The sequence below is a fragment of the Phoca vitulina genome, unplaced genomic scaffold (genome assembly GCF_004348235.1).
Source record: "Phoca vitulina isolate PV1807 unplaced genomic scaffold, GSC_HSeal_1.0 scaffold5, whole genome shotgun sequence".
NCBI lineage: Eukaryota > Metazoa > Chordata > Mammalia > Carnivora > Phocidae > Phoca > Phoca vitulina.
In genome coordinates, this window is record NW_022589708.1 from 78,489,484 (window position 1) to 78,513,399 (window position 23,916).

Here is a 23,916-nt window from a genome sequence, read left to right on the forward strand (position 1 = left end):
TCATCTGCTTGAAAGAGTTTTTTTTTTTAAAAAAGATAATTAGATGAGGTGCATGAGTATTTCTTAAACCTTGCACGTTTAAAGTATACTTCTTTTTAATATTAACAGCTTTACCTCCATTAGGGTATTTGTTAGAAAATTGGCTATTATTGTACCTTAAATAAAGATTCTTATTAAAGAAGTCTTTAAAAAATAATTTCACTGTTTCGGGGCACCTGGGTGGCTCAGTCGTTAAGCATCTGCCTTCAGCTCGCTCAGGTCATGATCCCAGGGTCCTGGGATCAAGCCCTGCGTTGGGCTCCCTGCTCTGCAGGAAGCCTGCTTCTCCCTCTCCCACTCCCCCTGCTTGTGTTCCCTCTCTCGCTGTGTCTCTCTCTGTCAAATAAATAAATAAAATCTTTAAAAATAATAATAATAATTTCACTGTTTTATTTAATCCTGATTGGATCATAATTTTACCAATGCAGTGTTTTCCCGACTGTATATGAGTCACCTCCGGTTTTCTCAATTTGCTGTGCTAATCCTAGCACAGAACCAGTGTTTGTGTTTTACAGAATTCTTGCACTTGAGGTGGAGTATAGTTGGTTGAGAATAAAGCTTACCTATTGTCATAACTATTGTTCCATGTAGTATCCTTTGTATTGTTTAAAACAGTGTTATTAGCATTAGAAGCCTAACCAGATCTAATGTGCCAGGGGTTCAAAAATGAACACTAGAGTGAGGTAGAAAAAAGGGATTGCCCTTCTACCCCTTGTAAGCCAGGCAAGTCCCTGAGATGTCGGCCCATGAGGATTATTGCTGGATTAATTCAATTCCATAAATATTTATTGACACCTACCATGTACCAGGCAGGGTGCTTGATGTATATACATTACTTAGCATTAAGAATTTGAAAATTCAGGTGCATTTCCAAAAGAAAGAAAATATATGAAGGAATTTGTAATGTTTAAAAACTCTGAAAATTGCAGCTCAGACTCTTGGTGTTTTTATGGGGGCAGATTCCCCCCCCCCCCCCGCCCCCCCAGTGATCTGTCTATAGGATTCTTCTAACAGCTGCAATACTTGTCCACTAAATCAATTTCTCTTGGGGTCTTTTAGAAGCCAGGAATACTGTCAGCTGCATAGGTATGCTGAAGTTAAATTAATTCTGTGCCTTTAGGGCTGGCTAAAAGAAAAAAAAAAATAAGAGAATGAATTAATCCCTTTTGCATTTAGCATTCAAAGCCTTCTAAAATTTTAAGTAGAGTTCATGAAGTTTTATTTGTGACATTTCTGTGATTTTATCTATATTGCCTTATTTGCCTTAAATAATGCTACACCAGGAAAAGAATCTAAATTCTTCCAACCAGTGAATAACAGCATAAACTAATAAGAGTTCTTTGAGTCTTTAGTCTTTCGTATGTCCTTTCTTATTAATGTTTTACACTGTGCACTACATACGTTATTTGAACTGTCATTGGACTCGGGGGTTGTGCCAGTGCCTATGAATTTTAAACTTACTGTGAAATATTTCATTCATATAAAGTAAAAAATTTCATATATATATAAAAGTTATAAAAAATAATAAAATGAACAATTGTATACCAAATTCCAGATTAAGAAATAGTATATCGATAGAACCTTTTTTAACCCTTACATTTAACTGGAGTTTTCTTCCCCCTTCTTTTATTGCAGGCATGTTTTGGTCTCATTAGTTATTTCTGCCAAATGATTTTTTCATCATGTTTGCAAGGGAACACTGCGAGTGGTCAGTGTTCTTGGCACTTCTTCCCCATCCTCTACAATCTCTGATTGTTTAATTTGGTTTCACTCCCAAGTCCTTGTAAAGACTAATACAGTAGCAGCAGCCTCAGGCCAGAGATATGGAACGCAGAGTTAAACCAGGTTAAGGAACTTCTTAAAGATTATTCCTTAGAAATAAGACTTTCTGTGTGAGAATGAATTATCCATTATCTATCTTCCTGCATTTTTTTATGCCTGAATCATATGCTTTTTTTTAACTAACTCATGTAATTTATGTTTACATATGAAGAAAATACTGATGATCAAAGAATGAGCTTTTCAATTTCATGGACAATATTTGGAGTTCTCATGTTGGTTATTTGCTGTTCGTAGAAAAAAGATCTATTGTAGTGGGATGGATCATACTAAATATCTGATAGTAACCATAGTCCTGTTATAGTTAGGAGTAGATTTGGAATTGTTTACAGCATAACAATCAAATTTAGAACGACTCTAGCATGAGATGTATTTTCAATGCAAGAGTTATCTTTTGAACTTTTACAATATTTCATATTAGGGTTACACACACACATACTTTATTATTTAGAACAATTTTAGATTCATAGCAAAATTGAATGAAAAATCAGAGTTCCCATATCCCATCCTTCCCCCCTGCCCCTACAAATGCAAACAGCCTCCCCTACTATCAACATCCCTCCACCAGTGTGGTAAATATTTGTTGCAGTTGATGAACCAGGACTGACACATCCTTATGCCACAAAGTCCATAGTTTACATTAGAATTCACGCTTGATGTTACGTGTTCTGTGGATTTTAACGAATGTGCAATGATATGTATTCACCATCACAGTATCATACAGGATAGTTTTGGGGCCTTAAAAATCTTTTGTGCTCCGCCTCCTTCCCCTACCCCTGGCAACCACTGATCTTTTTACTATCTCCATAGTTTTGGGGGTTTTTAAAAAGATTTTAATTATTTATTTGACAGACACAGAGAGCACAAGCAGGGGGAGCGGCAGGCAGAGGGAGAGGGAGAAGCAGGCTTCCCTCTGAGCAGGGAGCCCGATGCAAGGCTCGATCCCAGGACCCTGGGATCATGACCTGAGCCAAAGGCAGCCATTTAACTGACTGAGCCACCCAGGCGCCCCTACTATCTCCATAGTTTTTGCCTTTTCCAGAATGTCATATAGTTGGAATCAAATAATAATGTTAGATTTTAATTTCTGAAATTGAATTCAGTGTCAAAAGGGGGGAGCAGATTCACATATACATATTTATTTTAGAAAGCTTCCTTTGGCAACATCTTCATAAATAAAATAAACGACTTTTTTTTTTATATTCACATAGACATAAAAACATATTTTTCTATGGTTGAAGGGCTCCAGATTCACTCCTTTATACACTTCTAAGTTAATTGTGAGCGTTGAAATGTAAGTGCTGTTATCATAGTTTGATTACCTTTTCTACCCTCCATTCCCAAATGGAGTAAAGTGGGGTCAAGTAGTCTTATAAGCTCTAAGCCCCTCTCCAAAGCCTTTCTGGCAGCAGGCCTGACAATACTTAGAGCATGAGCACATAGTGTCTAGCTTGGACTCCTTCGTCATCTCTGTGCACGTGCTCTGGCTTGGCTGCTGGGTGTTGGCCACTGTGGCCATGGAGCAGGGCCAAAGTATTGTGAAAAAGCACTTGGTTAGGTTTCAGTTCTCCGTGATTAGACTGAAAGATTTAGTTGCCAATTGTCATCAACCAAATTTCTCACACTTTGCCTGATAAGTTACTTGTATTGGTATTCAGGAGGAACCAGAAGGCTCTTTAGAAGTTTTTAGTTCTTATTTTAAATCACCATCTAGTGAACAGGGGCTCTTAGAGTCTGTAATTTTCTGCTTTGTCTAATATCAGGGCTTTATAGGAGGGATTATTGCTCTTTCAATAATAAAGCTTATAAGGCTTTTACATTTTATTTGTACTTTTCTATATATGAATAATTAAATTATTATAACATTCATTATATATGTACTAAAGAACAACAAAGATAGTTTTAAGAAAATGTCCTGCTTCTTCCTTTTGAGATACCAGAGGTCAGAGGATGCTATTCCATAAGTTCCTCTTAAGATATGTTACCAGTCTGTTTATTTTGGCAAGATAAACTGTTAAGACTTAACAAATGATGTCTGCAAAACACGTGCTTCGTTAAGTATATAAACAGGCCACAGATGTTTCTTTGGGAAGAAACTATTTTACTCATCTCTGTATCCCAGTGCTTCGCTCTTAGCATTCAATATATCTTTGTTGAAGGAATAAAACCACCCTTTTTTCCTACTGCTAATAACACATTGAGCACTGTGCATGGCCATTTTAGCAGTCTGTTTGTTCATTTTATAGATCTTTTCTTTGGTCCTCAAAACCACCGTAGATGATTTTATTTATTATGTCATATTTGATACAGACAAAAAAATAAAATATGTTGTTCTAAAACATAATCAGATCACCATGAGTGAACCCATGACCCAACCCAAGAACATCATCAGTACTGCAGTCGATGATTCCAGTGTACTCATCCCCATCCCATGACCCCAGCTTCTCCCCCTTCCACCCCTGCAAGAGAAGTAACCACTGTTGTGAATGTTGTCATTCTCTTGCTTTAGAAATTTTGATCATTTCTATGTATAAGATACATCATTGTGTGAATGTCATACCACAATTTTCCTCCATTCTGCTGTAAATGAACTTTTGAGGTTCCTTTTTTGCCATTACAAACAGCATTACAGTAAACATTCTTCTGTGTGTTTCCTAGCATACATTCATGAGAGCTTTTATAAGGTCTAAACCTAGAAATGGAATTTTTAGATGATAAGATAGGTAAATGTTCAGTTTTACAAGATAGTTTCAAGTTGTTTGCTGAACTGATGGAACCAGTTACATGTTCAGCAGTGATGTGTGTGAGTTTTCATTGATTCATGTCTTCACCATCACAGTTTAGCCAAACTTGTAAGTATACAATATGGTCTTATATAATTAAGGTGCTAGTAATGTTGAGCGTTTTTTCATATATATGTGATTCCCGTGGTTATTCCTTTGAATAGCCCATTTGCCCGTTTCCCTATCCTTTTTCATACTGCTTTGTAGAAATTCTTTATATATTCTGTACATTATTTATTTTTTTTGTCAGTTATTTGTTGCATATCTAGCCTCCCAGTTCTATGGCTCTTCTTTTCACTTTATGATATCTTTCTTATTATTATTAATTTGGAATAATTTTAGATTTACAGAAAAGTTGCAAGGACAGTACCTTTTACCTAGTTTCCTCTAATTTTACCATGTGATATAACAGTGGTACATTTGTCAAAACTAAGAAATTAACATTGGATGCATTATTATTAACTGAACTTCCATGCTTTATTTGGATTTCACTAATTTTCCATCAATCATTTTTCTGTTTTGGAATCCAGTCCTGAGCAGCATATTGCAGTTAGACTTCATGGTGTCTTTTGATGAACAAATGTTCTTCATCTTAGTGTAGTCAAACTTACTGTCATTTCTTTTATGATTGGAATTATTAGGGGTGCCCAGCTGGCTCAGTCAGTAAGAGCAATGTGGCTCTTGATCTCGAGGTTGTGAGTTGGAACTTCATGTTGGGTGTAGAAATTAGTTTTAAAAAATGATTTGGATTATTAGTTCCTTGTTTCAGACAACTACTCTTCCTGTGTTTTCTTCTAAATATTTTAAAGGTTTACCTTTCATGACTTTACCATCTTAGACTTTAGTTTTGAATATGATACCGAGTAGGGATCCAATTTCCCTTTTTTTCATATGGATAACAGATTTTTATTTATTTATATGTGTATTTTTCCCCATTTTTATTGAGAAATAATTGATACACACTGCTGTATAAGTTTAACTTAAAGGGTGTACACCATGATGGTTTGATTTACACATATGTGAAATGATCACCACAATAGGTTTATTAGTTAACATCCATCATCTCATAGATACAATAAAAAGAAAAGAAAAAAATTTTCTTCTTGTGATGAGAACTCTTAGGATCTACTCAAACAGCTTTCCCATATATCACACAGCAGTGTTAACTATAGTCATCATGTTGTACCTTACTTCCCCAGAACTTATAACTGAAAGTTTGTACTTTTTGACCACCTTTCTCCAATTTCTCCCCATCACCCCCTCTGATACAACAAATCTGATGTCTTTTTCTGAGTTTGGTGGGGTTGTTGTTGTTGTTGTTGTTCTTCTGGTTCCATATATAAGTGAGATCAGTATTTGTCTTTCTCTGACTCATTTCACTGGGCGTAATGCCTTCAGGGTCCATCCATGTTGTCACAAATGGTAGGTTTTCCTCTTTTTTTTTTTTAATGGTGGGAAATTTTCCAGTGTGTATATATACCACAATTTCTTTATTCGTCAGTGGACACTTAGGTCGTTTCCATGTCTTGACTGTTATAAATAATGCTGCTGTGAATGTGGGGATGCAGATTATCTTTTTGAGTTTTTATTTCCTTTGGATATATCCCCAGAAGTAGAATTGCTGGATCAAATGGTAATTCTGTTAATTTTTTGAGGGTCCTCCATACTGATTTTTCTATAGTGGCTGCACCAATTTACGATCCCACAAACAATGCACAAGGGTTCCCTTTCTCCTAATCCATGCCATTATTTATTATCTCTTGTCCTTTTGATTATGGCCATTCTCACAGGCATAAAGTGAGGTCTCCTTTTGATTTTGATTTGCATTTCCCTAATGACTAGTGATGTTGAGCATCTTTTCATGTACCTGTTGACCATTCCTACATCTTCTTTGGAAAAATGTCTATTCAGGTCCTTCGTTCATTTTTAAATTGGATTATTTGTGGGTTTTTTGCTATGGAGTTGTAGAAATTCTTTATATTTTTTGGATATTAACCCCGTATCACATTTATGGTTTCTAAATATTTTTTTCCCATTCCATAGTGTTTTCACTTTGTTGCTGGTTTCTTTTGCTGCCAGCAATATTTATTGAATTATTTCTCAATGATTTATAGGACAATTGCTGTCATGTATTCTAGTTTTCACATAAAAGTGGCTGTTTCCAGGGCTCTCTAATCATTTCCATATTTTGCTTTGTTCTAAGGGGATGTGTAGGTATTTAACAGTCATGCTCCTACCCTCACCCTACTCCCATCCAGTTCTTCAGAAGAGTTTTGGATATATTTGGCTTTTTATTCTTCCATCTAAAATTTGTGAATTTATTAAGTTGGATTATGGTAGGGATTATGGGGGATCTTAAGTGAAGAATGGATATCTCTCAATATTAACTCTATCCATAAATGTGGTATTTCTCTGTACTGATTTAAGTCTAATTCGTTGTCTTTAAATAAAGGAATATGTTTTTTAGTACCTTATATTTTTGTTACTATTGTAAATAGTATCTTTTTAAAACTTTATTTTTCAGATTGCTGCTAGCATAGAGAAATGCAGTTGGTGTTTATATATATTGATCTGATATTTACTAACTTCTAAATTCTTACTGGTTCTAATAATTTGTCTTCAGAGGCTTTTTAGTCTTCTGTGACAGTTATATAATCTGTGAATAATGATAATATTGCTTTTCAGACTTCACAGTCTGTATTTTTTCTCTTATAGTATAATACATTTCTTTTTCTTATTGTACAGTGTTGAATACAAGTGGAAACAGAGCTCATCTTTTCTGGTTCATCATTAGGGATAATGTTTGCTCTAGGTTTTTGAGCTATTCTTTATCAGAATTGCTAATGGGGTTTTGTAAAACATGACAGTATTGGATATTATTAAATGCATTTCTGCTTAATCTTTTAATGAACTGAATTGTTTTTATGGATATTTCTTTTTTTTTTTTTAAGATTTTATTTATTCATTTGAGACACAGAGATACAGAGAGAGAGAGACAGCATGAGCAGGGGGAGAGGGAGAAGCAGGCTCCCGGCTGAGCCAGGAGGCCAATGTGGGGCTCGATCCCAGGACCCTGGGATCATGACCTGAGCCAAAGGCAGATGCTTAACCATCTGAGCCACCCAGGCGCCCCTTATGGATATTTCTAATGGTAAAATTACCCTTGCATTTCTGAGTTGAACTCAACTGGATGATCACATATCATGGCCTTCTATGAATGGCTGGATTTGTTTGTTGTCAGAATTATGACAACTCCACAGACCATTCTCTAATGCATTGTTTTCTCTTCTCTGGATCAGTTTGTATAAGATTAGTTGTTTTGCTTTTTTTTTTTTTGCTAGTTCACTAGATTTCACCTGTAAATCTACTGAGCCTGGTATTTTCTTTTGGAGAAAAATTTAACTAAAAATTTTAAATGGTTAGTTGTGGGAGTATTGAAGTTTTCTTTTTTCTTTTTTTCCTTGATCCAAATACTAGGAGTGTGTCCATTTTTCTGTAAGTTAAGTTTTTACTTCCACTTTTTTCCTCATATTTATAATTTTAATTTTGTTACTAGTGTCATTTCAGAATACAATTTTAATATAAAAATGGAATATGCTAATTGGTAAAAGTAATTCAAACAGTGCATAAAAATTAAAATTCTTAAAAAATCCCATTACTTATCACTTTCTTGGCATCTCTTTACTCACACATAGGGTTATAAATACCCTTTTCCTCTCAAATTATGGACATTTAATACTCAGTAATTGTTTTTAAAGTTTTTTTTTTTACTAATGAGAAGTAAACCAAATCACTTGTAGTTTCACTTTCTGAAACTTAACTATTAATGTTTTAATGTATTTTTTCCAAATTTTAAGGCATGCCAATTAGACTTAAATAAAAACAAAATCATTACTTTTTATTTATATTATTATGAGCATTTTTTCATGTCATTAAAATAATGCTAGAAGTCATGGATTAGGGAAATGGTTCATAAATGTGTTGGCATGAGTTTAAGTAATGCTGCAGCAAACATTCTTACATGTAAATTGCCATGTGACTCTGCTGTTAAGTAGACATTCTTAACTGAGTTTCATGTTCAGTTAACCCTTCAAATGTTGTTCTACATTAAGCCACTCTTCACAGCTGCTCTTCCATTAATCGGGCAGGCTTTAAAAGAGTGGCCATGTTCTAGAGGGAAAGAGGAAAGTGATAAGCATAGTAGTTGAAACTATATTAGAGATTATTTTATTTTTTCATAACCTTTGTTTTATAGAAGATTTCTGGTGGCATTTAAAATGAAATAATCTTTTTTTTTTTTTAAGATTTTATTTATTTATTAGAGAGAGAATGAGAGGGAGAAAGCACATGAGAGGGGGGAGGGTCAGAGGGAGAAGCAGACTCCCTGCCGAGCAGGGAGTCCGATGCGGGACTCGATCCAGGGACTCCAGGATCATGACCTGAGCCGAAGGCAGTCGCTTAACCAACTGAGCCACCCAGGCACCCCAAAAATGAAATAATCTTTTAAAACTTGCAAGAAACAATCAGAAATAAGAGTGGAAAGTCAAGATTAGAGAAAAAGAGTGATTTTGATATATAAGCTAGAAGCTTACATTGTATGTAATAATAAATTTGACTTTCTAGATTTGAATTTGAAGGACTTGAAATGGGATGGGAGATAAGGTTCCTTAAGAGGATCTCATGCAAAAAGAGGAAGCACACCTGCTCCTCAGAAGAATTCTTTCTAATATAAAGTAAAAATAAAGGTAGGAAAAAAATCTCTTACAAAGCTTTATATAGGAGGCAGTGAATGATTTGGAATCCTCAGCCCCATGACAACAGATGAAGCTTGAACAGATTTTATTTGGCTACTTTTTACAACATTATTTAACTCTCAGTATACCACCAGGGTCTAGAGTTTCAGTTTCATTTAAGTTCTTCTTTTGTTTGTTTGTTTGTTTGTCTTTATGTTTCATTGGGTCCTGTTTGGAATTCAGAATTTTTCATTTTCTGCCCATAGTAACAAAGAGGAGGAAATTACCAGAATAAGACAGTTTACAGTGATAAAACAGATTAGAAGATGAATGTAAAAAGATAGCATGCTAAGCTTTAATAATGATGATAAAACTGATAGTATAAGTGAAATCGAAGATTGAGTTTTAGTTGATGATATCCTAGGCAAATTTTTTCAAATTCATCAACTCTTGAGCAAACAATGTGTTTCCAAGGAGAACAGGAAAATAGGTTATTCTCATCCAGTCAGTCATTCCACAGGAAAAACTTCAAATATTTTGTGACAAGAGTTTGGACTGTCACATATTGTTGACAGTATTCCTTTATGTTTTTAATGTTTGTGCCACAGAATTTACTTAATACAGTTTATAATGGTATTAGTGCTGAAAGCAGTATGTACAAAGATGGTTGGACGGAAATAAATGATATAGAAATGAAAAAAAATGGTTGAATCAATCATTTTCATAGGTATTTATAAATCTAAATGAATATGATCTTGCATTTATGGAACCAAGAATATGGATGGCTGTTGTTCAAAAAAAATTATGAGCTATGACAGTTTCAAAAGTGTAATGCATTTTGGTGATATCTGAGCAAGAAGAACCAGTGTCCTCATTCGCAAGTTCCTTATTTGCAATTCTCCCCCCTGCTAGAGCTCTATTTGTAATCCCCAAATCAGCACTCGTGGCACTCTCATGATAATTTGTGGACATGTGCATGCAAAGATTAATGAAAAATAGGAATTGCCTGACATGCTTATTCCCAGCTGAAGTCAAACAAGGCCCCAAATGCTCTGCCTTCCCGTTTTAGCCTTCATATTGTAAAAACACATTTTCATGTTCTCTTGTGCTACATTTTTTGCATTTTTGTGTGAAATGGGGTATCCTAAATTTTTTTCAAAAAAATACTGAAGTTCTTCCTATGCAGTGACTGCCTGGATAATTTCAGTATTTGAGATGGCCTCTGAGCGCTATGCTGAAGTGCTGCCTAGCATTCCTGCGTGCAAAATGGCTGTGACGTGCCTGCCTTATGGAGCAGATACGTGAATCAGATAAGCTTCGTTCAGGCACGAGTTACAGTGGTGTTGGCCACTAGTTCATTATTAGTGAATGAACGATGTATATTAAATAAGGTGTCTGTAAACAGAAAGACACATGAAACTAAGTTATGCATAAAACAGGGTTATGTATTGATCTATCTGCCTCGACATGGTAGAAAGTGTAGTGACTAGAGAAGGAACCTAACCTGTTTACTAACTCAGTGTTTGTGGCAACTTTATAGAACATAAATACCACAAATAATAAGAATTGACCATTCATGAGATGAATAAGTTCCAGTTGGTTGCATTCAAAGAATTGCTCATTTTTGGTAAATATACTTTTAAGGCCAGGTAAATATGTAGTAAAAATTTGGGTTGCTCGTTTAAATCCTTATTAAATTAACAAATGACATTCTTTTCATTTTTCCTTCATTCTTAATGTAAATTTTTCACAAAATGACTTAAATTTTTGTATCTTTTAGAAGGTCCATTTTAGGTGTGCCTGGGTGGCACAGTCGGTTAAAGCATCCAACTCTTGGTTTCGGCTCAGGTCTGATCTCAGGGTCATGAGATGGAGCCATGTCGGGCTCTGCACTCAGTGTGGAATCCACTTGAGTTTCTCTCTCCCTCTCCCTTTGCCCCTCCCTCCACTTGCGCGCTTGTGCTTGCGCACTCTGTCTCTCTCTCAAATAAATGAATCTTTAAAAATAAATAAATAAAAGGTCAATTTTACCCAGAAAATGACTGGCTTTTTTGTGTGAGTTTTTTTGTTTGGTTTATTTTTAAATATACTGTGGGTTAATAAAAGCTGGAAGCATAAGAAAACACAGTTCATCGAAAGTAGTTCACATAGGTGCTTAGATACTATGATCTGGGGGTACTGGGTAATCCGGAATACTTAAAATAGATCTTCCATTACTTTTCTTTTTTGAGTTATTGACAGATTGCTAGAATAACAGCTTGAGATGATTCTCTTTGGTGAAGGTTCCAGAGTTCTGTATTTGTAGGATGAGGGCCTGTTTGCTTTAGAACCCAGAAAAGCCAAGTTATAAATTAGACCTATTGACCTCTGTTGACCTTCAGTATTTGTGGGTTCACTACCTAGTAACAGGATGTCAGAAACCTAGTAACAAAATGTCAAAACGTTTTAAGAGTGAGTACATAGGGGGCGCCTGGGTGGCTTAGTCGGTTAAGCATCTTCCTTCAGCTTAGGTCATGATCCCAGGGTCCTGGGATCAAGCCCCACGTCATCGTCGGGCTCCCTGCTCAGTGGGAAGCCTGCTTCTCTTCTCTCTCAAATAAATGAATAAAATCTTAAACAACAAAAAAAGTGAGTACATAGTTCAAAACTGTATTCTTTTATTTATAACAAATTTCTTATGAGAGATGCCGTTGTTAAAAACTGACCCTGAAATGTGTGTTTATCCTTTATGGCCTTTAGTGTATTTTTTGTTTGCTTTTTGCTTTTCCCCACTGGACTGAGTTTGAACGCATGAAAGAAAGGTACATTTTTATGTTTCTGCACTAAGCAGTAGTGCTTGACACTAATAAGTATTCCTTTCATTGAATAGTGATCCTAGTGAGTTTGTGGATGAAGAAATCAATACATAGGTAAATTATGACCCAGATTAGTAACTGATGGCAAAATTAGGATGTGGATTCTTATTAGAGTGTGAGAAAATTAAGTGATAATGTTAAATATTAAACACTTTGGGCTCCATAGAGTATCCTTAATCACTATGTATAGACTCTTCCTCCTCAATATGACAGAATACTTTACTTTGAAGTTATTTTAGGATACAGCCTATTTTAGGATACATGGTGAAAAACTTAATACCCAAGCCTGCATAATTATTAGTGCTGTCTGTTTGGCTTCCCCACCCTTGTACCCACATACTTTGGTTTCTGTGAGTCCACATGCTTCTGGTGTTCCTCCCGCTTTAGCATCCTCCCCAGACGCCTTCCTGTGTAGGCCCTATCCTTCTTTTTCTTCTTTGCTCTAAAATGTTAGGGAATATCAATGAAGTTCTCCCCACATATTCTTAAATATGCTGATTAGTCTGTTTTCATCAGTCTGTTTTCATCATCCTTCACTTTTTCTAAAATCATTTTAAAGTGTGTTGTAGGGTGCCTGGGTGGCTCAGATGGTTAAGCATCTGCCTTTGGCTCAGGTCATGATCCTGGGGTCCTGGGATCAAGTCCCTCATTGGGCTCCCTGTTCCTTGGAAACCCTCCTTCTCCCTCTGCCTCTCTCTCTCACGAATAAATAAAATCTTTTTTAAAAAGTGTGTTGTAAGTACACATTTAGTATTTTTATTCTAACAGTTCTCTTAACCACAGAAAAATATTAATATGATTTTTATTTGAAAAGCGCATGTTCCACAAAGTACCGAACAGCTAGTCTTCTAAAAAACATTAATTCCTTTGTGCTTAAGAATTACTTAGATTACAGGGAACACTACATCAAAAACTAATGATGTATGGTGACTAACATAACATAATAAATTTAAAAAAAAAAGAATTACTTAGATTAAGTTAGAAAGATTTTAGGTTTAACAAAAAGCTTATCCATTTTTACTGCAATGTTTGTTTAATTTTAAAATGGGCCCAATTAGCTCTAGATTATTAAATAATCAGGAACCTTTGCTAAAGGAAAAATTCATATAAAAGTATTTATATGTATAACTCTAACTCTTATTATAATTCCCATCTTATTTCTCTGGCCATTTGTTTTATGAGTGTTTTTTTCTCTTAGCTTGATAAAGATGACATGGTATACATGGAAGCCTATGACAAATTGCTAGAATCCTGGCTAACTTTGGTTCAAGACGACAAACATTTCCATAAAGGCTTTTTTACCCAACATGCAGTTCAAGTTTTCAATTCCTATATTCAGTGCCACCTCGCAGCTCCAGATGGCACGAGGAATTTGGTAAGTTTCAAGCTAGATTGTAAGTAAAAATGTATTTCATCGTAACTCTGTTTTGTCTCTTTTATTCTATTATACATTGTATAATACTAGAAATTTAGGAGGAGCTTCTTCAGAAGATTTGCTGAGAGCATTAAAGCAAAAGTCACCCCATTTACTAAGTGAGTTCATGTTTTGTGGGGTGCTGCTTCTAGTTACCCTGTTTCTCTTCAGTTTTCACTTACCCGCCTGTGTCTTCCTAGTTGTCCAGTGATACAAATGACTTCTTGTGTTTAGGACCTTGGATCTTAAAGATGTCAGATCTTTTCAGTCAGTGACAGAAGTTAAATTCTCTGGTGTGGGAGGTGGGTTGTGAGTGCATTTTCTCTGTTTATGTATGTGCACCACAGGGTAATAGCCCTCCGTTTCTTTCTCTTCGGTGTCTCCCTCCCCCCTTTCTTTTGTAACTACTAGCGTTGTCAGCATAGTTAGATAGCAGGCCCTAGACCCCTGAGTTGGCGCTGTCCACCTCCTTTTCATGTGATGTGCTGAAGTTATTTTACAATGCAACAAAAATGCATGATTCATTGAACAAAGGAATGCAGTTCCTCACTCTTTATTTCTTTCTTCAATAATAGACTGCCAATGGTGTGGCCTCTCGTGAGGAAGAAGAAATAAGTGAACTTCAAGAGGATGATCGAGACCAGTTTTCAGATCAACTAGCCAGTGTAGGAATGCTAGGAAGAATTGCTGCAGAACACTGTATACCTCTTCTGACAAGGTACACACAGTCCAAAGAAACCCCATGGAGCAAATATTCTCTATTCACAATTCCCTGGAGAGCACTTAAAGTGTTTAAAGACTTTAAACACCCCCACCCCGTATCCCAGCACACTGGAACAAATGGACAGAAACATACTCATGATTGCATTCCTTGGCTTGTACATTTGGAGCCCAGGCACTACAGCATAGATGGCAGAGAGATTGTGGAAAACATGGTATGAGAAATGATTTGACCCATATCAATAAAACCTTGGAATAACCAGTTTTCAAATGCCTGTTGTAAACCTTGATTGTTTGTAAAGCAATGTTTTAATTCTATGTCATGAACAATAAATCACAATTCCTATATTGCTATGAGAACAGTTGTGTACTATAATATTTTCATATATGTGTTTTTGAGCTAACGTCTTAATTTATGTTGCCTAATAAATGGAAATTATGAGTTGTTCTAGATCTTTGCTTATTGAGCTTTATGAAGCTTTGGGTTTTTTTCCCCCCTCTTTCAGTTTATTAGAAGAAAGAGTAACAAGGCTCCATGGTCAGTTACAGCGACATCAGCAGCAGTTACTTGCTTCACCTGGTTCAAGCACTATTGACAACAAAATGCTTGATGATCTGTATGAAGATATTCACTGGCTTATTTTAGTTACAGGTTGGTTGGTTGTTTCTTTTTAAAATGTAATTGCCAACTGAGCAGTTTAAACTTCCTATGTTAGAAGAAACTTCATATGTTAAAAAAATAAAAGTCCATACATAGTGTTGGGTGAAATTTGAATACAGCTGCTGTATATCACAGAGCTATGGATGCATTTTTTAAAATACTGGCTAACATGTATATTTAATGCCTATTGCATACCCAATGTCTTACGCGGAATTGATTGCAACCCACTGATTTAGTACTATTACCAGGTTTTGTTATTGTTATTATTATTATCCCCATCTTGTAAATGCAGAAGCTGAGAGAGAGTTTTAAAGAAACCAGCCCATGGTCACACTGCTATTAATTTTTGGAGCCAGAATGCAAATCTAGGCAGTCTGACTTTTAGGGTCTTCTTTTGTAACCATATTAGCAGTGTTTCTGTATTCCAAATAATCAAGAAAAATCTTAATTTTTGAAAAGGCATTCCCAAATACTGACTTTTGATAGAGATAATAGTAGAATTCCTATTACATTTACAGAATATATTACTGAAAATTATTAAAAGGTAGTAGATTAAAAAGCCTACATGTGAATATGAATTACAAATTGGTGAATAAAACATTTGTCCTTTGTATTTTGAGAGTTAATTATCCGAGAAATAGAAAATTTCTTCTCCTCAAACTTGAAATTAACATTTATAATTTACTTTTACATCAACTTAATATGATGTATGTAAATCAGATAAAACTGAAAGCATTTATAGTGCAATTTGATAAATGTAGATTTGTTAAGTGTTCATTTTTAATTTTTTTTAAACTGAAGGCTACCTCTTAGCTGATGATACTCAGGGAGAGACTCCGCTAATACCTCCAGAAATAATGGAATATTCCATTAAGCATTCATCTGAAGTTGACATTAATACAACACTTCAAATTTTGGGATCTCCAGGAGAAAAGGCTTCTTCCATCCCAGGGTACAACAGAACAGATTCTGTGATTAGGTAATATGAACTCTATAGCTGTGCTCTTGTAATTTATACTGTTTTATAAATTCTGAGTTGATGGGTAGATGACTCGAGTGTTAGGCACGTTGTAAATCTGATACATGAAAGAAAATAAAACTTGGAGAAGCCTTGAAATAAACAAGGATGGCAAGTACTCAGTATATATAAGTAATGCCACTCTGGTGAGAATTGACAGCTATATCCTGTACTGAGCAAAACAAATGTAAAATTATTCTGATTACAGTGAGACTTTGAAGGGACATTTGATCGAAAGTACTCTGAACATATCCCATGTCCATCAGAAAGCAGTGCTAACACGGTACAGGCACCCTAAATGAATGAAACAAAGTATATGAGATTCTTAGAAACCAGGGAAATATTAACAAGTATTTTTTGTTCATAAAGCTAAAACTGTATTTAAATGGCTTTTTAAGGAAAACTATGATTCTTACCTTATAAAAGAGAAATATTTGTCCTGAATATGTGAAACTTGAGAGTCCTGTCAGGTGAAGTTAGGAGACAATAGTGTGCCTCAGATGAGAATTCACTTTGATCTTCCTAGTAGTAGTGGCAAAGTTTTCATTCATTCTTAATGATGAAATTAAGGAGGGATACACCCAGACAAATATCCTCCTGAAAGAGGATTTGAAAACAGCATTTTAAATATCAGTATCTTTAAATTTAGGTTTCAGGCAGAGATATCAGTATTGAAATAACATTGGTTTTTGCCATTTGCAAAATCAGTAACTCAAGCAGGGTGCTATCCTCTCATCTTTTTAATTTTAATGTAAAAATATATGGATATCATTTACACCTGTGCAGTAGAAAATATTTTTTTTGAAAAATGAACTATTAAGTTAATATCAAGGAAATGTTTGAGAATTTATTTCCTTTATTGTTTTATTCTCTTGTTTGAAATAAAATATCAATGCTCTATTGAAAAAGTTTTGTTCTTTTGGGGATTACTATAGGCATTAGATTAGGTGCTTGTGGAAATCATTGCTTTTGCTTTGGTTTGATTCATGGTGAATGTCAATTTCAAAGGCAGTTCATTTCAGGGTGCTGTCATATTATATTCTGTGTCACATTTCTTGCCTGGGCAGTACCATCAGGAATGCTTTCCTTGTACTTTCAGTGCTTTTTCAATTTTTGCCAGTCTCAGGTATCAGTGTGGGAGCAAAACATTTTTGTATCTGAGAGCACAGACTATGGAGGGTTGAGGTGAAGGTTGGAAAACAAAAATTGCCTTCTTTTTTTTTTTTTTGGTCCAAAGAATTAACGTGATATTAAATTTGAAAGGCTGTATGAGAGAAACATTCCTAGTTTGACTAAAAAAAGTTCACATTTCTTGAAGAATTTATCCTTTGACAAATAATTATTGTGTACCAAATATATACCAGGTACTGTTCTGGGCATTTGGGATACATCAGTGAACAAAGTAAAAATGATTCCCCTTTTAAAACTCCTTATAGGGGAAAGATAATAAATAAATCATATAGTATGTTAGAAGACCATAACTGCTGTGGGATAAGAAACTGAGCAGGTAGGGGGAATCAGGAGTGCAGATTTCAGAGATTTGTGTGATTTTAAATGTGATCAAGTATAGACTTTATTTAGAAGGTGACTCGTGAGCAAAGACTTGAGGTTGGTAAGGACAAGGCCGTGAAGGCCTGAGGAGGAGCATTCCAGGCAGAGTGAACAGCTAACACAAAGGTCCTGTGTCATGCGTAGCATATTCAGGCAACAGTGGGAACTGCCATTGTGGGTTGAGCAGAGTGAGGTGGAATTTTGTCAGAAGATGGAGATAGAAGGGAAAATAGAGGGGACTCAGATAAGGTCTTTAGCCTTTGCTCTGAATGAAGTGGGGTGCTGTTACAGGGTTTTGAACAGAAGAGTAACTTACACGTTAAAAAGGTTACTCTGCTACCTTGAGAGTAAACTATGAGTGACAGAAATGGAAGCAGGGAGACCAGTGAAGAAGCTTATTGAAGTAATCCAAGGGAAAGGTGATAGTGGTCCAGATCAGAGTGATAACAGTAGATGTTGTGAGAAGTTAAAGAGAGCTCTCTTGGACTAATTTTGCTGACTTTTGGTTTATGAAATGCAAAGGTAATCCAAGATCAATTTGTAAAGTATGAGAAAGTGTGAGTGCTATCTGAAATATAAAGTATGTTCAGATAGCATACTTAAGAAAGTAAAATAGGATTAGAAATTGGAACTATCAACAATTAAAGAATATTTTGAGTGTAACATTGTGTGTCCACTACACTTTAATGAAAAAAATGTGTTATCTTCATCAGTTGTTTCTTCCACTCCCCTGTGTGCCAGGATATGAGAATACAATAGAAGTCTGCTAAGAGTGATAGAGGAGCACCTAGCAGGGGAAGGATCAAGGGGTGCTTTTGGGAAAGATGGCATTTAACCTGATAGTTGAGGGTTGAATAGGAGTTTGCAGAAGGCAAAGGGTATTCCAGGCAGTGACAATAGCCTAGGCAGAGGCCTGGAAGTGAGAGCGTGGCTTAAAGCAAGAGGCAGTTTGGTGTTGCTCGCTTGTAAGTGTGGAGGGGAGAGGTCTTTGCGGAGATGGAGAAGTAGGGATGGTGCTGCGTATTGGGCGAAAAAGATTGGAAGTAAGGAGGTGAACTGATCAAACCATAGTAGTAGGATTATACTGTGGCAGATGGATTTAAAGGATGACAAGGCAGGTTAGGAAGCATTTTCATTAGTAGTAGTGAGGGTGGAAAGAGGCAGATGGTTCTTTCAGAAGTAGCCCCATGGGATTTTGCTGACTGCTAGGGTGCGGCCATGAGGATAGGGGAAGGCTCAGGGGAGCCTCAGTTTTACCTGCCTATAAACTGCCTGTGCTACTCTTCTTTACCTTGCTCCCACTTTACAAAAGAAAGGCAAGAGCTCTTACTCATTCTGAATCTTACCATAATGGAGAGGCAGGCGTGTAAAAACGTGCAAAGTGCCAAATAAAGGGATGGTTCCAAATAGTATGGTGTTGGGAGTGAATGACTGAGTAATAGATAACCAGTAATTTTACAAGTCAGGAGGTTTTCAGCCCTTTGCATTAAATGACGTTGAAGAAATCAAGTTGTCAGTTAACAGATGATTAAAAATAATTTTTGATAGTAGATCTCTGTGATTTTTGGCATATAACTTGGAAGAAGTTCAAATAATTAAGGAACCCTTTTATTTTAAAAACGCCTTCCATTTATGTGATTAGGTTTTCTCAGTGTTTCTATTTAAGTGAAGAAGGAATCAAATCAAATTATGCTCAACTCTGTCTCATTCTAGCAATAAGTAACATTTTTTCACAGATACATGAACTCATTTGGAAAAACAAAATCCTGCTACATTAATTTCATTCACAAATGCATAAAATTTTGTTTTTATGTTTAATAATTTATTTAAATTTGTGGTGTACTTCGCTCAATTGTGTACTAATAAGTATTGCAATGGTAGATAATCCAAAAGATGTTTTAAAACAGTCTTATGATCACTGGGAATATTTTTAAATTATATTTCAATAACTAGACATACTTGTTTCAGAGAATTATATGGTGTGATCAGTAAATGAGCATAAAAATGTATTATATTAAGATAATCTGTGGGGAAATGACGTTGAAATAAAAATTTAAGGAGAAAAACAATGTAAAGTTTCCAACTGTTAAAGAAAAACTTGTTTATTTTTCAAATGGATGATGGTGGGTATCAGAACACTGATAACTAAATCCCTGTGTATGAATTTAGAAAATTACTGTAATTATTTAATTCAGATTCTGCTAGGCTGCAAGTTATATCATTTAAAACTATTCTTATGGGAAAAATCTGATACATCAACTTAAATGTATTGTGAAGTCATGGGGTATTTTTGTTCACATCCACCCTAAAATAATTTTTGAAAATTTGAGCACTTGTGATATAGGGAGTGTGTAATATATAGGGAAAAAAGATGTTCTGGGGGTAGAAACTTAAAAACAACCGGTTTGGTGCAAGGGAAGAAATTATTTCAAAAGGACAGAGTGATAAACAGTAGCTAGAACTTCCGAGACATCCAGTTGGATAACGAAGTGAAATGTAAGATTTCATTACAAGGAGATAATTTCAGTCATCTTGAGAGCAGTAAGGAAAAGTAGCAAAAGCCAAACTTCAGGTGATTAAAATCCCTGTTTTGGCACGGATATCCATAAAATGATGTTAAGATGGATTCTCTCAATTACACCCTTTCCTTCTTTGCCTTTTAGCTAAAGTCAAGTAAAATATATACCACTTCTGATTATGTTCTCTCCTACTCCCACCCCCAGAACAAAGACTTTTCAACTTAACTGCATATCATGCTCTGTTATTAAAACCACATAGCCATATGAATTATGTAGTGTAGGAGAGGACACTTTCTTAGAGCATATCATCACGGAGATAATTTTTTTAGCAAGATTTTTATTTTAAAATACCATTAAGAATCGAGTTTGTTAGGAAGTATATAGGACTATCAGATTTAGAGACAAGATTCAGTATTCAAAGCATTCTAGATAAGTCAATTTCCAGATCCTCTACCATAAAATGACAAATGTATAAAAACATGCTAAGCCATGGGAGTTTTGAGTAGTGATAAAGTGCTGAAGAATGTAGCATTTACTCTGAACTTTTAATTGTATTTCTCAATTTTGAATGTGAAAAACATCTTTAGATGGTAATGCTGAGACTTGCACATTCGGTACAACTTCCACAGAAGGTTGTCTCTATCCGTGACTCTTTGCTTTGTCTTGTTTCCTGCTTCCTGAAAGGTCAGCAATAAAATGGGGCATTTGTGTACAACCCTATTGAAAATTTCAAGTATAGCCTGGCCTAAATTCAGAGAGTTGAGAAACAGAAAAAGGACTTTTAAGAAAAAAATAAGATTAGACAGTCAGTAAATAAAAGAATAAATGACTTCTTTTTTATACCTACAGGCTGTTATCTGCCGTTCTGAGAGTTTCAGAAGTTGAATCTCGAGCAATAAGAGCAGATCTCACTCATCTACTAAGCCCTCAAATGGGCAAAGATATTGTTTGGTTTCTAAAACGTTGGGCAAAGACTTATCTCCTGGTGGATGAGAAACTATATGATCAGGTCAGAATGTAAAACTGACTTCGTTTGGATTTATGATGATGACAGTTATGGAAATGAGAACATTTTTCTTGGTGATTTTCTCATCAAAATATAACTAAGAGCTGAACATCTTCCACATTGAAGAGAACTGTATGAATGGTGTGCGATTTTAATAACTTTCTTAGAGCACATCATTTGATTCAGCTTATTTTAACCATATTAATTTACAGATTACTATTGGGAATGGATTAATTTATTTTCTTTGTATTTGGTGTAAATATCATGTTGGTATGTTAATATGAAAATAAAGTTGACTGGAAAATCACATTGGAAGATTAAGTGGATTGAGGATGTCTTTTTTCGACTTAACAGAAATGAATACATTTATAAAATTGATGTGAAGTAAGTAGTACTTCAAATTTAGATGCTAATTTCAGTTTGATTTTTCTGTGGATTTCTTTTGAAGTGATCTATCTTTCTGACTTTAAAAACTTTGTTTTCTCTCTTAAGATAAGTCTGCCATTCAGTACAGCATTTGGAGCAGATACAGAAGGTTCTCAGTGGATTATTGGCTACCTCTTACAAAAAGTCATCAGTAACCTCTCAGTGTGGAGTAGTGAGCAGGACCTTGCAAATGACACTGTGCAGCTCCTTGTCACTTTGGTGGAAAGAAGAGAAAGGTAAACTGATTATAGGAGAGAGAGAGAGAGTGTGTGTGTGTGTAGGAGGCAGACTGTGTGTGTGTGTGTGTGTGTGTGTGTGTGTGTGTGTGTAGTCTTTCAAGTGGCAAACAGTTACATGGTCCTAAGGTCCAGATAGACCTTGCATTTTGGAGCAGTGTACTTAAAAAAAAAAAAAATCCCATATTATTGCATTAATGCAAATAGAGTTTTCCCATGTTAAAATTGAGGATTGTGTTGACTATTCAAGGATTTGGCATTAAAGAATCTTATGAGAAACACATTTAATTCAGTAATTTATAGTTTTAAAAAGACTTTAATACAGAATAATCTCACTTAATTTTTTGAGGTATCCTATTCCACTTTAAAGATGAGAAAAACTTGATAATTTAGTAATTTTGCAAGTTAAGAGCTTTAGTGTTTTCTACAACTCTGGAAATGTTTCTCATTTTTCTTACTACATAGGAATGTGGTTTTTACTACTCTTGGCATTGGCTGACTCTTACATATTGAGTTCTTTTAATTTACTAGGTACTGTCCCAAGCATTTCATGTATAGTATTTTATTTAATCATAATATCAGTCTCAACCATGAGAGTTAGGTCTGTTATTACTGTTGTTACTCCTATTTTACAGATCTGAAAACTAAATAAGAGAGAGTAAATAGATTTTACGTTGTCAAACGACTGATGGAATTTGAGCACAAAATTGTGTGACTCCAAAGTCTATACCAAGTTTACTATACTGTACTTTAAAAACTAATTAAATTCAGTTACCTTCCATTATTGTTTGCTTAGTATACATACCATGTAAGTAATACATCTTATGTTTTATTTCTGCCTGTAGGGCAAACTTAGTAATTCAGTGTGAAAACTGGTGGAACTTAGCTAAGCAGTTTGCAAGCCGAAGCCCACCTCTGAATTTCTTGTCAAGTCCTGTGCAGAGGACATTGATGAAGGCTCTTGTTTTGGGAGGTTTTGCACATATGGACACAGAAACCAAACAGCAGTATTGGACAGAGGTAACAGTTCCTTTTATTTTGATTGCACCCTCTTATATCTTACCCTGTGTGTTGCTGTAAAATACTCTGTGGAGACATAAACATGTCAGTCATACCTTTTCTGATACTTTTCCCTTGTAATGAATAGGTTGAAGCTTATTATTTTACAGATATCTTACAATTTATCCATATTTGCATACGTGATGACTTTTGAATATTATCAAGTGTTCTGTGGTTTGGGCACATTTTTGCCCACAACTCAAATGAGAGCCTAAAGAATCAGTCTTGAATACGGAGATGCAAATTAACCACTATATTTTTATAGTTTGCTAGGACTGCTGCAACAAAATATTACAAATTTAGTGATGTAAAAATAGAAATTTATTCTCTTGGAGGTCTACAGACCAGAAGTCCCAAGATCAAGGTGTTGGTAGGGTTGGTTCCTTTTGAAGGCTGTGAGGGAGAAGATGTTCCAGGCCTCTCCCCAAATTTCTGGTGGTTTGCTAGCAGTCTTTGGCATTCCTTATGTTGTAGAAGCATCATCGTAATCTCTGTCTTCATCTTCATGTGACATTCTCCATGTGTGCATGTCTGTCTGTAAAGATAACAGTCGTACTGAATCAGAGGCCCACTCTAATAACCTCTTCTTAATTTAATTATATCTGCAACAACCCTGTTTCTCAATAAGGCCACGTTCTGAGGTACATGTGGTTTGGACTTAACCGTATCAATTTGAGGGGGACATAATTCAGCCAATAACCACTGTGGACACATTGCCTTATGTAAATTAGCTTTAAATCAGGAACCAAGAGTTACCAGTGTATGTAGGTGGGTGACCTGTAGTCCCTGTGACTAGAGTGCTCTTAATGTCTGAGAAGGGACATGGTAACAGAATTAGGTAGTCATCTGTGACTTCAGACCAGAATTTAAATAATTGTATTATCATATGTACAGCTTTAAATAGAATTAAGATATCTTCATGAATATGCATTTTCACTCAGGGCAGGACTGATTATCTGAAGTTATGTTCTCTGCCAAGAGGAGTGGGAAAAGAGAAAAACAGGCAAGAGCTATATGTTGGGCTTGACCCTGGAGAACAGAGGTTGGCAAATTGGAG

At 35.4% G+C, this 23,916-nt stretch overlaps 1 protein-coding gene across 4 annotated transcripts in view; it reads left to right on the plus strand.

Moving 5' to 3' along the window:
- XPO4 (exportin 4) overlaps positions 1 to 23,916 on the plus strand; it is a 117,332-nt gene that overhangs the window by 75,544 nt on the left and 17,872 nt on the right. For all 4 annotated transcript variants that reach the window (XM_032403375.1, XM_032403371.1, XM_032403373.1 and 1 more), the window contains 7 exons: positions 13,448 to 13,624; positions 14,239 to 14,381; positions 14,890 to 15,035; positions 15,846 to 16,023; positions 20,982 to 21,141; positions 21,631 to 21,800; positions 22,646 to 22,820. In XM_032403375.1, the coding sequence (XP_032259266.1) occupies positions 13,448 to 13,624; positions 14,239 to 14,381; positions 14,890 to 15,035; positions 15,846 to 16,023; positions 20,982 to 21,141; positions 21,631 to 21,800; positions 22,646 to 22,820 (1,149 nt within the window). The remainder of the gene's footprint in view (positions 1 to 13,447; positions 13,625 to 14,238; positions 14,382 to 14,889; positions 15,036 to 15,845; positions 16,024 to 20,981; positions 21,142 to 21,630; positions 21,801 to 22,645; positions 22,821 to 23,916) is intronic.